Here is a 12,722-nt window from a genome sequence, read left to right as displayed (position 1 = left end):
GGGGGGGTCCACCTCTACAAACAGGCCAGTCACAAGCAAAGTCAATCAGGGATTGGCCCAGGGGCTGCTCCCTTCTGGTATTTACTTCTCTGAAGTCAAAGCCAATGACAATGGCCTCTGCCTGACCAAATTTAGAGAGGATTGCAAATTAGGAGCGGTCACTGAGCTGCCCACCAACACAAATATTCTCCAGGAAGGGCTGACGGAAAAAAAAAACTGGTGCCAGAGCCATGAACCAAAACTGAGTGCCAAGAAATGCATAATACTATCCTACAAGAAGTCATCCACCCCGGGTAACTATTATATATTGACAACAAACCCCTAAGAGTTGACCCAGTAGTCATGGACTTTGGGACACACACAAATAGCAATCTAGCCTTTGTCCATCATGTGTCTACAGTAGTGAGGAAATCAATCTATGTTGTGCAACTTATAAAACAAAAGTACGGCATCTATGTCTAAGAAAGTCATTGTTTCACTGTATTTGGCATTCATCAGACCCATCATGGAGTACAATTCACCTTCATGTACCTAACCAAGCATATCCAACAACTGGAATGTCCACAGACGTTCCTCACTAAAAGAATACAGGGCATAAGTAACATCTCCTATGCAGACTGCCTCAAGGCCCTATCTCTGTATGCAGTCTCCTACAGGCTCTTGAGGAGAGATCTAAGCCTGGAATACAAGGCATTGTCAGACCCCACTCTGATGGACCTCCCACATATCCACAAAACAAGCAGCACCAGAATTACCCATTCTAAAGATTTAAACCTTGCCCATGATATAAATTAGGACTTGGACAGACAGGCATGTATCCCAGAGTCTACCCTTTCTCTGTAACAGGCTGTGCATCCATGTGAAGCAGAGTCCTTTCCTAACCCAATTCAAGTGTAACCTGAACAACTGGATGGGAACAGAAAATTCATCCCTGGTCTGGCACCCAGGTCTCTAATGGACACAGCCAACCTGCAAATGGTTTACCTCCCAAGCTCTGCTTGTAAATCTTTCATCTCCGAAGCCCCACCTTACATTTATCAAAGTAACAGAAATAGAGAGATTTGGGATGCATGGGTAGGCTTATAAAAGCCCTTCTGGTCATTAGCCTAGTAAACACCTATGAACCCAAGATCTTCAAATAGGGGCTTATTATGCAAATTAACTTGAAACAATATCACTCTGTTCTTACAAACATGTACTATATATATATATATATATATATATATACATACATACATACATACATACATACATAACATACATACCTGCTTAAGAATACTACTTACTTCAGAAGTGTTTTTCACAGCACTGGCCATAAACATAGATTTGATGCTGTTGGGTTTTGTTACAGTGCATTTTTTAACAGTTTTCTTATCTTTGTTTGCAGCACCTTTTTCATTTTTTCCTACAATGAAAAAAATGTACAATTTTTAAAGCATAGCAATAACTACAGACTATACAGTTTACATCTTTATTAATGGATCTGGAGATGGCTATCTCAGACAACTTCAGTGGATCAGACGAATAAAGCCTCACCTATGGCCCTGGTTACCAGATTTCGAGTACATGCTCTTGAGCGGATAAACCTGGCAGGAAAAGATGAATGTTCCAGTCCAAGGAGGGTGGACAAGGTAGAGCAAGCCACAAAATGCCACAATCCTTCAGCGGGATAGTGATGCAAATTACAACCTGGCAGTAGGCATTCTTCTCACCAAACCACTGTCTAGTGCTACCCCTTGTAGTGGATGTGTGGAAGTGGACACTTTCTTGGGGAAGCATGAAGGGCCTCTGTTGCAATGAAGATCAAGTCCCACTGGTAGAGTTAGAGCCATTATAATAAATACCCTTATTTATCTTGTTTGTTAACAGGGCTGAAAACCCTTTTCAGCCATCAACTAGACATAAAGACAGACAAAAACAGATAAAAAGTGCACACAAGGAGGAACAAAGCAAACTCTAAAGAAATAAAGTAAACCTACACAAACAGTTACTACATTACACGTCACACACCCAAGGTTACTACCATCAGCCTCTAACAGTTTAACAAAATCAAATGTTCCAAGTATATTAACTGCTTATTATAAGACATGCACCTTTAGCAGATAAGTTGCTAAAATTATCAAGTAGCTGGCTGATACAAAATAAAAACCCACTATGTTTTGGATCATAAATAGTTGCACCACTGACATCTAACATACACTTCTGGGATATCAACAAAAGGATGGCTTCCAACATTGTACATACTATAAATATGTGATTAGTTTTTATAAGCTTTTAAGTTTCTTTATTTTCTTTTTGTTTCTCTTTCTACCATTTTGGCAATTAAAGGTACCCTGCATATACTAACATAATATTCAAGGTTAAGCCATAACTCTGCTTTATTGTAACCCCTAGATATGTTGTAATTATGTATAAATTATTAGTTTCAAGATTTCTTGTAAATGTTTAAATGCTCTTTCTCTGGAAAGTGGGGTTACCTTTACTCATTTATGTAATACATGCTGTAATGTCTGTATTATTTTGTATTCAGTTTTACATTTTGTTTTTGTGAAAATACAATACAAAAATTTCAAAAACAAGTAAGTTGCTTAAATTAAACAGAGAACTTTGTAAGCCAAACAATGAGATGAGAATTCATATTTACCAGAAAGGTTAAGTCAAAACGTACAAATACTCCTGTGCAAGGATAACATGCATATGTACAGTAAACTGCCATCTAGTGCAATTATGAGAGGTTGCAGCAGTTTGTACAGAAAACATTTCATTTTAATGGCCAGTCACATCAAACACTAATTAAGTTAACTACAGTATGTGTTCTTTAATCAAAAACTGTTGAATATGCCAAATGCATACTTACTGTTCCAAGTTAGACTGTGACCTTATGTCCTTTGCATTAAGATTTTAACTGAGTAAATAGTTAAGTTACAAACATTACAGATGAAAATGAATGCATAGTATCAAACACATGTATACAATATGCAGTATTTGTGTTTGCAAGGAAGGGGCTGTTTTTCTTTGTAGCCAATATGATTAAGATGTGCCCATTTAAATCACAGTAATAAAGCAGCAGTCTAACGTAATTTAGCCTGTACCTCAAACAGTCACAGTTTGCTTGAGTATGTGTGCTTTGAGCTACAGCAGGTAGGACACATCAGCATACTGAGACTACTTCAGTGAAAGCCATTTCACCAACAAGCCATCTTTATGGTGTCTTAAGTAACGGTGTCGATTCAGCATATCTTCGTGTGTAAGGTTGCTAGAATAATTACTGTTATTTAGTAAAAGGCAGTTATTAGAATTAAGCAATCTGAAAAGTCAACTACTTAACAAAACGGAGGGCCTGGCAGACCCTGCAACCACTTTTATGTAGGGTTAATGCAATGATGTTCTCTAAAGTAAGAAAACTGTAATATATTCAGTAGTTTGAACTAAAACTAGAGACGTGGTTTGTGGTGATAACTGAGAGGCCACAGGTCAAGCCTTAAGGACAAGATCTTGACTACTACAACACACCTTGTTTCTGTGGTGAAAATGATCAATATTTTGTATGCTCCTTTAGACGAGTCAGCACTTTGTTGACTTGTGTCACAGTGTGTGCTGAAAGTGAGTGGGACTGATCTAGTACAATTAGTAAAAATTTACAAAATGTAGTCAATGCACTGCAGAATTGTACCTCAAGACTCCATAATAAGGTGGTACAGGTACTTTGCATTCTATGCAATGTTAACAGCATAACTGCAATTTTATTTGACTTAATAGCGAACTTACTAGTAGACAGCCTTTTCCCCACCAAGTGTGAAGTCTTTTTTTCAAATTAGCAACTGTACAAAGGCTTTTAACTTTTCTATTATAATAAATTTTTTGGTTTAGAGAAGAGTTAAATTTGTGGAAGATTCAGCCCACGGAAGGAACAACAGCAGCAGGGGACAGAGTTCATATTCCAGGGATGCAGCTAAGGAAGCATTTTTATTGATTCATAGACTGTTACTATGCCAACAACCCGGAGGTCTTTCTAAGCATAGCCAAGTTTTCCCAAAATAATGATGTGCTGTTTCTGAATAGGACATTGACACCCAGGCATTTATAAGCTCTGTCCATAAGGGACATGGGTGCCAGGTGCTGTGTAAATTTCCAATGGTGCTGTGTAAATTTCCAATTCCTTATCCATTGGACAAAGTCAGCTTCACATGCATGAGAAGCCGTTCCATAGAAGGGACAGTCTCTGGGACACATCGGTCTCTCCAGCATGTTCTGTTTAAGTCACAGACAAAATTCAGGTCCCCTAGACCTTACCTTTCTAGTACTCCAACTTATGAATATGAAGGAGATTAAGTGTTGGGTTAGTGGATGCCTTGTAAGCCATGCACAGATCAACCCTCAGCAATCTATAGGAGACTGAACAGAGGAAAAAGGGCATTAAGGCATTTTGCATGAGGCAGGTTCGTTACACCTTGTATTATTTTAGTACGGAAACCCTGAGGTAACTCTAGTCGCTCCATATGCCTGGTCAAGTACTCTATGAACTGTCTGATAATGGAAGAGTACAGTGGGATAATGACTTCTTTGGACCTAGATGTCATGCCCTTACTTAAGTTCTGAAACATACAAAGATTTCCTCACCACTGCAGCCACACAGTGGTTGATGGTAAGGCTACTGTATGTCCATACCCAGATCCCAGACCATTTAACATAGTGCTGTCCAAACTTTCGGACAAATGGGCCAAATTTCAAATTTAACAAGTCTCAGGCAGCCACACTGATTATCCAATGTGTATCTGCTTTTTTGACTACTTCAAATTTACTGTATAGCCAAACAGCAAGAAAGCATATAAGGTTTGAACCAATTCTGACAGACTGGTAAGAAAACACGTTTTATAGTAATGTCCAAACCTCTTAAATATTTGACTCAGAATATTTCTTTCACATGGCCATAACTGTGTAAACCCAGCATAAAGTATTTTTATCCAGCTTAAAACTATTTCAGTTCTAATGAAAAAAAAAATTGGAAAAGACTATCTCAGAGCAAATACTATTCCTGCAGAGGGCAGCCTATGAAAATCAGCATCAAGTACAGTCCAGGTTACCATCTCGAGTATATCCTACTTACCAATGGGGAGCATCACCAGGCTTAGATTAGCAGCCCTGGAGCTGCAGGAGCTAGGTTGGGATTAAAGAATTGGTGGGGCCAAATTGTTTATCTCAGAAAGGGGGAGGTGCACATGATCTGTGGGCACACAAGGGACTATGATCATTCTTAGTGGAGACTGAAGAGAAATACCGACTTGTGTTTTAAGGCAAAGGCTGGGGTTGCTTGCTGGGAATGTACGGAAATGGGGAGGGAGAATCCAGTGCACATCCACCTGCAGGCAAGGCACCTTTACCAGCTGTGCACAGGGCTACAGTACAAAACATAAATCTCAAATTCTGAAGGTGGCTTAAGTGAGATCTACTCACAGCCAAATACAACTTCCATGAAGAGAACAAATGAGTTAATTGTTTTTGAGACAGGAACAGATAAATCAAAACAGGCAGCAGGGGCAAAAATATTACTTTTGTGCTTTCTTTTTTGTGGTGCACTATAATGAGGCTCTACGCAGCAATTTACATGGTACTAAAACTGTATTCAGCAACACTAAGAAAATGAAACGTTAGAACCCACTTAAATGAGACTGTACAGATAAAGCATAAAACACAAATCCCCATCCATTAAAGTTCATCCCTGTTCATATTCAAGCACAACTTGTATCTATGGATGAGAAACAGAAAATTTACCCCAGGACTGCCCCCTGTACTACTAATGGACAACGGCAGTTCCTAAATGCTTTATTCCCATGCACGGGTCCACGCAAATGATCTAAGGTATGATCCCAGCTCTTCTCATTAGTGGTAATACATAATTATCATCAACCAGTCTATAGCCAAATGGGAGAGGTTATTTCAAGCAGAGAAAGTGAAAACGGCTAGGCCTGAAATGGCTCGCAAGGGCAGCTAACCTCGTACGTACCCATGAACCTATGAAACCGTAGATTAGCTTCTCTAATGTTTTAAACACAGTTCAACTGCTTCTCAGCAAATATAAAAAAAGTTAGGTTCTAGCACTGCGAACATAACATTTCGCCAGTTGTAATATTGGTGGTCATGAATTTAAAAATGAATGTCATGCATGACAAAAGCAGCCCCAAATCAGTTAATTCATCCAGAACTGGAAACACAGTCAGAGAACATGGGCAGCATAATGAAAAGGTTATACTTCTGAGCAAAGGATATTTCTAACATATTAAAACAGGCTGGAAAATCTAGCACTTAACTGTCCAAACGGATAATACAGGCATTACTAGACCCTCATTCAAAGGCAAAGGAAAATGGGCAGTATTGGTCAGAAATAAAAATGAAGTACTTACCCATAAGACTAAATCTTCGTCAATCAGTCTCAAGTCATGGTTATACAGGCTCAGACTTTGGCACCTTTTCAGGCTCCCAGATCCAAAGCTCAGGTTCCTTCCCTCTACTGATAATCTAATGTACTGTAGAACAGAAGGTGAGTTTACCTGTCAACATTCCAGATGCAGCTCTACTTCTAAAAGTGAATAGAAAAAGGGGAGACCAGAGGAAGGGGCCAGGGCACAATACAAAATGAAAGTTATGTTCTTAACATAATGACAGATCGGCACTGTTTGCTCCCGTTCAATGGATAGGTCTTCAGATCAGACCTCTGACTTGTCTTTGGCCACTCTAGACTTTGGATCCCAAGCTCAGATTCCTTCCCTTAACCATAACCCCTTGCAAGGACCAACATTATCTCAGATAAAGTTTGTCCAAAGAAGCAGACAACTCCATAATGATTACAAAAAGATAAACAAAAGGTTATATGAGAGTTCATAAGCTGATATGGAGCTAAAAGGTACTCTTGAAGGGCCTTTGGAATAACTTAATTCGGTCATATTAGGATAAAGGAATAATGAATTCCATAAGGCAGGGGAACAGTTGAGAAGGGAGTTGAACAATGGACGCAGACAACACAGATCTACTGTTAAGTAAATAACTTTCATATCTAATGTGGTCTTCTTCCATCCATTTCTCAACAGATAGGAGACAGCCCACAGCTAATATAACCTCCATGGTGGTCTCATGGAAGGATACTCCAGAGGGCAGCTGAATCAAAAGCTGCCCTGCTTCTACAGATCAAACCCAATTTTAATGGGATATGAAGGTATGAACACTGGACCAAATAGCTGCTGCACAAATGTCATGAATAGATTCTCTAAAGAGAAGACAGTTGAGGTTGCCACAGATCTAGTAGAGGGGGCTTTGACAGGTTTAGGTAAGGTCAAATCTTTTTCTTCATATACATGGGTAATGCAAGCAGACAACTACATTGATAAATTTTAAAAAAGTAATTTTAGAAGCTCCGTGACCAGCTGAGCTACTGAGAAGGATACAAAGTTGAACAGACTTTTGTAAGGTGGATGTAATACTGTAGCAGTCTATGAACATTCAACAAATGCAGATATTCTCCTTTATTGGAAAAATTAAAGAAAACTGGAAGATTAATGCTCGATTTAAAGTCACGGTAGCTACCTGTGGTACGAAGGAAAGATTTGTTTTTTTAAGGAAAACTGGTCCTTATGAAAAATAATGCACAAATGTTTACAAGAAAAAGCTGATACTCTTCTAGAAGTAACTGCCACCAAAAATGTTTTCAACATAAAAACCAAAGACCCACCTTAATTGCAGGTTTGAACGGAGGTTTAGTCAGGGCTTGAAGTAAAATAGTAACTTCCTAAGGAGGAATAGGATCTTAAAGAGGAGGTCTTAGAAGAAAAGTAACCTTCAAAAAGGCTTTAGATAACCTGAAAGAAGCAATTGGGGATTGCTTCTTTTCAATGTAAAAGTTTGAGATGGCAGTCAACTGGACTTTAATAGTAGAACAGATGGCACCATTTTGAAAAAAGAGAAGCTAGAAAAATAAAGGACCACTGGAAGGGCCACAGGAAAAAAGGTCTAAATTCTTCTGAAAAACTCAGGTAGAGAACCTTTTCCATATGCTTTTATAAAACTTTCTAGAAGAAATATGACACTACCAACATGTTATTGGTCTACATAGATATCAGTCCCTGAGGGAGGGAGTCCAAAAAGGCATACAAACGCTAGAACTGCCCTCATCTCTAGAATGTTGATATGGAAAATATGGAAGCTGGCCTGAGGGCCACTTGCCTTGGACTGTTTTTCCCTTGTTCTGCCCCCCCCAACAGGGAGTATCCAAGGTCACCATGGCTTTATGTAGGAGGAAAAACAAACTGGAGAACTTGCAGTGCCAAAGGGAATTCAAACCAATGAGACTCCTGCAAATTTTTACCACACATGTGGAAAGACATTGGTTGACACCTGATGGACCACTGCGCTACTAGGGTCCACTGAAGTACCATCATATGGTACCTAGCAAAACAAACCAAAGTGATGGATGCAACCAGCACACTAAACCATTCTCACCATTGGTTTCTGGGAGGAAAGAATGACTTAAGCATGGCTGTGAAGAGCGGGTAACCTGCTATGAGGAAGTTTTGCTATCCGAGAAAATATGCCCAACTGTGCTCCTATGAATTCTGTCATTTATACAGGACAGAATTTGGACTTGTCAAGGTTCACTGTGATGCCTAATTCTAGACAAAGCTGGAGCAATGAGTCTCTTGTTTAGATGAGTAGATTCCTGGGAGGGTCAGAAGTGAAACTTGTCCAAATATGGGAACACCTGGAACCCTTGCAGTCTGAGGTAAATTGCAACCACTGCCATGCATTTATTGAAGACTTGGAGGCTGTGGGGAGACCAAAAAGCAATGCTCTTACCTGGAAGTGACTGGCTTCCAGATGGAAGCAGAGAAACCTTCTGGATAGTCTGTCCATCTTGATGGGGTAGTATGCACCCTGTAGGTCTATGGAGTACATACATTCACTAACAGTACAACGGACTGAACTATGACCATCCAGAATGTTGACTGCTTGACATGTTAGTTGGGATGACAAAGGTCAAAACTGGCCTGAGGTCCCCAGTCTTTTGGCACCAAAAAGAAAGTTCTGGATCCTAGCTGGTCTGGTGTGACCCTCTTAGATGACTCACTTCTTTAGCAGTGCCGTTGGTCTTTGAAAGGGTGGAGCATTTAGTAACTGAGTTTGGAGGATGAAATAAAAAGGTGATTAATAGCCTCTGGTTATTATCTTCTGCGCACATTTGTCATTTATAATAGAAATTGGCTTTGGGGTGCAGGGATGACTGCTCCAGACTGCCTCCAGAGAACAGCAGTCAGACAACTCCCACTGATGAGGCTTCTTTGTGAAAGAACCTATGACGCCATAGTTGTGCAGACCACCCCTGCCTCGGTGGCAGCACCCATTATTAGAACCCCCCTCGCCTCATGGAAGTCCATCTCCAGAAGTGTCAGGAGAGAACCCTTGGTATTTAAAAAATAGTTTCTTGCCCCCTTTCTGGTTCCTAGAAAAGACCTCTGGGGGTAGAGAATTGTATTCCAACAGCAGACAAGGACTTCGTATCTTGTTCAATTCTGGTCCATCTCTTTTTTTTTTTTTTTTTTGCCTAAAGTGAAAGTGTTGAGCTATCAAACGAGGTATTAATGAAGGATGTCTTGTAATGTTCTGAGAAGTCAAAAAAGTGTATCCCAGGCATGTCTCCTTACCGTAATGTCAGTACCTGTGTCTCTCAAAGTGCTCTCAATCATGTTAAAAATTAAAACAATCAAGACATTGGAAAGGGACTGTAATGTGGATAACCAAGAACCCATGGTTTTCTTCTATGCAGATACAGACCTGGACAGGGATTTGGAAATTTCTTTAGTGAAATCTTGTGATGTGTCAGAACCCTCACAGCGAAGGCAGCTGAAGCTGTCTGGTAGTCTGGGCTCCCTGTTAGGGGATAAACAGAACAGCTTTTTTCCACAAGCTCTTTTTTTGGTGGCAGCGGCCACTACTATGGAATCAATGGCTGGATCCTTGCTCTGTTAGCAATCTTTTGGAGAGAATAATTACTTATCTGGCTTACCAGGAATGGGCTCAGCTACACTAGTGCCTTCCTAACCCACTTGAGAGACCAAATCTAGCATCTCACCAGCAGGGAGAACCACCAAAGATTTGGATGAAACAGACTCAAAGGCCTTGAGGTACACCAACTCCTCTTGGGAGTGGGGAATAGGTGGACCCCCCCCCCCCAATCTTAAAAGTTCAAGAATCACGCTGATGGAGACATCCTTAAGGGAGATATCTGGGGATCTCTCCCTATCATCGGGGATCAGCGTCATCTGTGACAGACTCCTAGGGGAGTCTACGTGCCTCCTCTTACATGTATGCTTTCAAGGGACCTCCCTAGTGGGATACTCCTGAGAGAACTTAAGAGTCCCCTAAATTAACTGCCTTGTGATTTGACAGACGGTCTATCCCAAGTGCACTGAATGAGAAGGATCCAATGGCATTCTTCATGGGATGGGTGGAACATCAATAAGTCCTCTCATCTGATCAGGAGAGTACACTCAAAAGCCAAAGAGCCCAAATTTCATCTGATGGGAACAGAGGCAACCTCTCCAGACAAACCCATAAATTCCACTTGGCTCAGTGCAAAGGCTGACGCCAGCTTCGAGCTGCCAGCTCCAGGGCTTGGACAGGATGGAAAGTACAGCTGTGTACACTTACTATAAATGTAGATGTTCGAGTGTATTCACTATTGCAGTCATTACATTTGAGTTATCTGCTTGCAGGTAGCCCTCAGTCGGCCTGATTAACAAAGTCTTGGGTCCTGCGTCGGTTGTTGTCCCTTCTTCCATGACGTCAGGGGTATAAAGCATGCAGCAGATGCCATTACATCAGTTTTTCTTGCCCCAGAAGTCAGGTACCCCCCCTAATGGAGAGCAATTAAAAATAAAAGTACGATGATATACCTCCAACAAAAAAGCAAATACACCAAAAAGGCTTTTAAGCATAGTAAAGGAAAGTAAAGGTATAGCCAAAAGAAGTTAGAGGGTTGGAGGGAGGGTAACCAGGACTACAACAGTGAATACACGCGAACATCTACATTTATGGTAAGTGTACACAACTGTACTAGGTTCTTCGTGCTTCACTGTTGCAGTCATTTGGGTAGATTTCCAAAGCTATGGTTAGGAAGAGGAATTTAGATAGCATTAGGACCAGCTATAAGGCACTGTAAGACTGCAGTGGCAAAGCCAGCTCTGGATTTAGAGAAAATTGGCAAATCATAATGCTTGGTGAAAGTATGCACAGAACTCCAGGTAGCAGCTTCTAGGATGTCGCTGGTAGGCACGCCTCTGAGAAAGGCTGTAGAGGTAGATGCAGCCCTGGTGGAGTGAGGTCTGATCCCCTGGGGGATAGGTTTTCCATGGTGCTTGTAGCAGAAATGAATGCAATGGCCTACCCATTTAGAAATGGTTTCCTTTGAAATAGCCTTCTGATCTGCCCCTCCAGCAAATGCTACCGGCAGTTGTTCAGATTTCCTTTGAGGTTTAGTCCTGTCCAATTAGAATCTGAGTTGTCTGCGCACATCTAAGGAATGCAGTATCCATTCCCCTTTGTTCTGTAGATTGGGAAAGAAAGTTGGCAAATGAATGGACTGATTAAGAGCCACACTGAATACCACCTTGGGCATGAAGGATGGATTGGTTCTGAGGGACACCCTGTCTGCATGAAAGATGATGAAAGACTCCACTGCCATAAGGGCCTGTAATTCAGATATCCTTCTAGATGAAGTGATTGCTAAAAGGAAAGCTGTTTTCCAAGAAATAAATTTTAAGTCTGCAGTAGCAGCTGGACCGAAAGGAGGTAGAGTGAGGGTCTCCAAAGCAAAGTTAAGGTCCCAGGCTGGGGTTGGAGCTCTCCTGGGTGGTCTCAAATTTTTGGCCCCTCTGAGGAACTGCTTGAGCAGTGGATGAGAGAAGGGGGGGGGGGTTCTGTGTTATGAGCTGAAATGGCTGAGGCATGGATTTTAATGGAGGAAAAAAGACAGGCCCTTGTGAAGCATTTAAGTTTTGTAAAATATGAGGTAAAATGGGCGCTGCTGTACTTATCCCTCGAGAATGGTTCCAGGCACAGAATCTTATCCACTTTTCAGCATAGGATTTTCTAGTGCTAGGCCTTCTTGCCTCTAAAATGATATCCATCACAGGCTTACTGAGGGATGGTAAAGGAGAGATGTAATTAGCCAGGCTGCAAGGTTCAGTGTTAGAAGCTGAGGGTGCAGAATCTGGTTCTCCTGTTATGACAACAGGGAAGGAGTCTGAGGCAGGTGCCATGGAGATAACCGTGACACTGTGCAGGAGGGGTACCAGTGTTGGCGTGGCCAGTCTGGAGCAATCAAAATCATCCTTGGTTTTTCCTGTTTGATTTTTAGTAGTACTTTGGAGAGCAGAGGCAGGGGGGGGGGGGAAGGCATAGACTGATAGGTTTTTCCAGCTGAAGGACAGAGCATCCACTTTCCAGGCTCGTTTGTGGGGAGTCCTTGTGCAAAATTTGTCCAATTGGTAGCTCTGGGGAGAGGCAAACAGGTCTATATTTGGCCTCCCCCATTTGCTTGTCAACATGTTGAAAATCCTTGGTTCCAATTTCCACTCGTGTGGGTCCATGAGGTTTCTGCTTAGTCAGTCTGCCAGTGTATTTAATTTTCCTGCCAGGAATTGAGCTTGTAGGTGCACTTGGTAGCTCAAGGCTGT

General features: G+C 41.3%; 1 protein-coding gene across 1 annotated transcript in view; it reads right to left on the bottom strand.

Moving 5' to 3' along the window:
* The window catches only part of POLA1 (DNA polymerase alpha 1, catalytic subunit), a 3,104,727-nt gene that overhangs the window by 2,922,693 nt on the left and 169,312 nt on the right, over window positions 1–12,722 (bottom strand). The window contains exon 5 of the mRNA XM_044072304.1: window positions 1,287–1,405. Within this exon, the coding sequence (XP_043928239.1) occupies window positions 1,287–1,405 (119 nt within the window). The remainder of the gene's footprint in view (window positions 1–1,286; window positions 1,406–12,722) is intronic.

Source organism: Protopterus annectens, chromosome 5.part0 (assembly GCF_019279795.1).
Source record: "Protopterus annectens isolate FY-2018-M chromosome 5.part0, PAN1.0, whole genome shotgun sequence".
NCBI classification, from domain to species: domain Eukaryota; kingdom Metazoa; phylum Chordata; order Ceratodontiformes; family Protopteridae; genus Protopterus; species Protopterus annectens.
The sequence above is the reverse complement of the archived record's forward strand: the minus strand, read 5'-3'. Positions and strand labels throughout refer to the sequence as shown.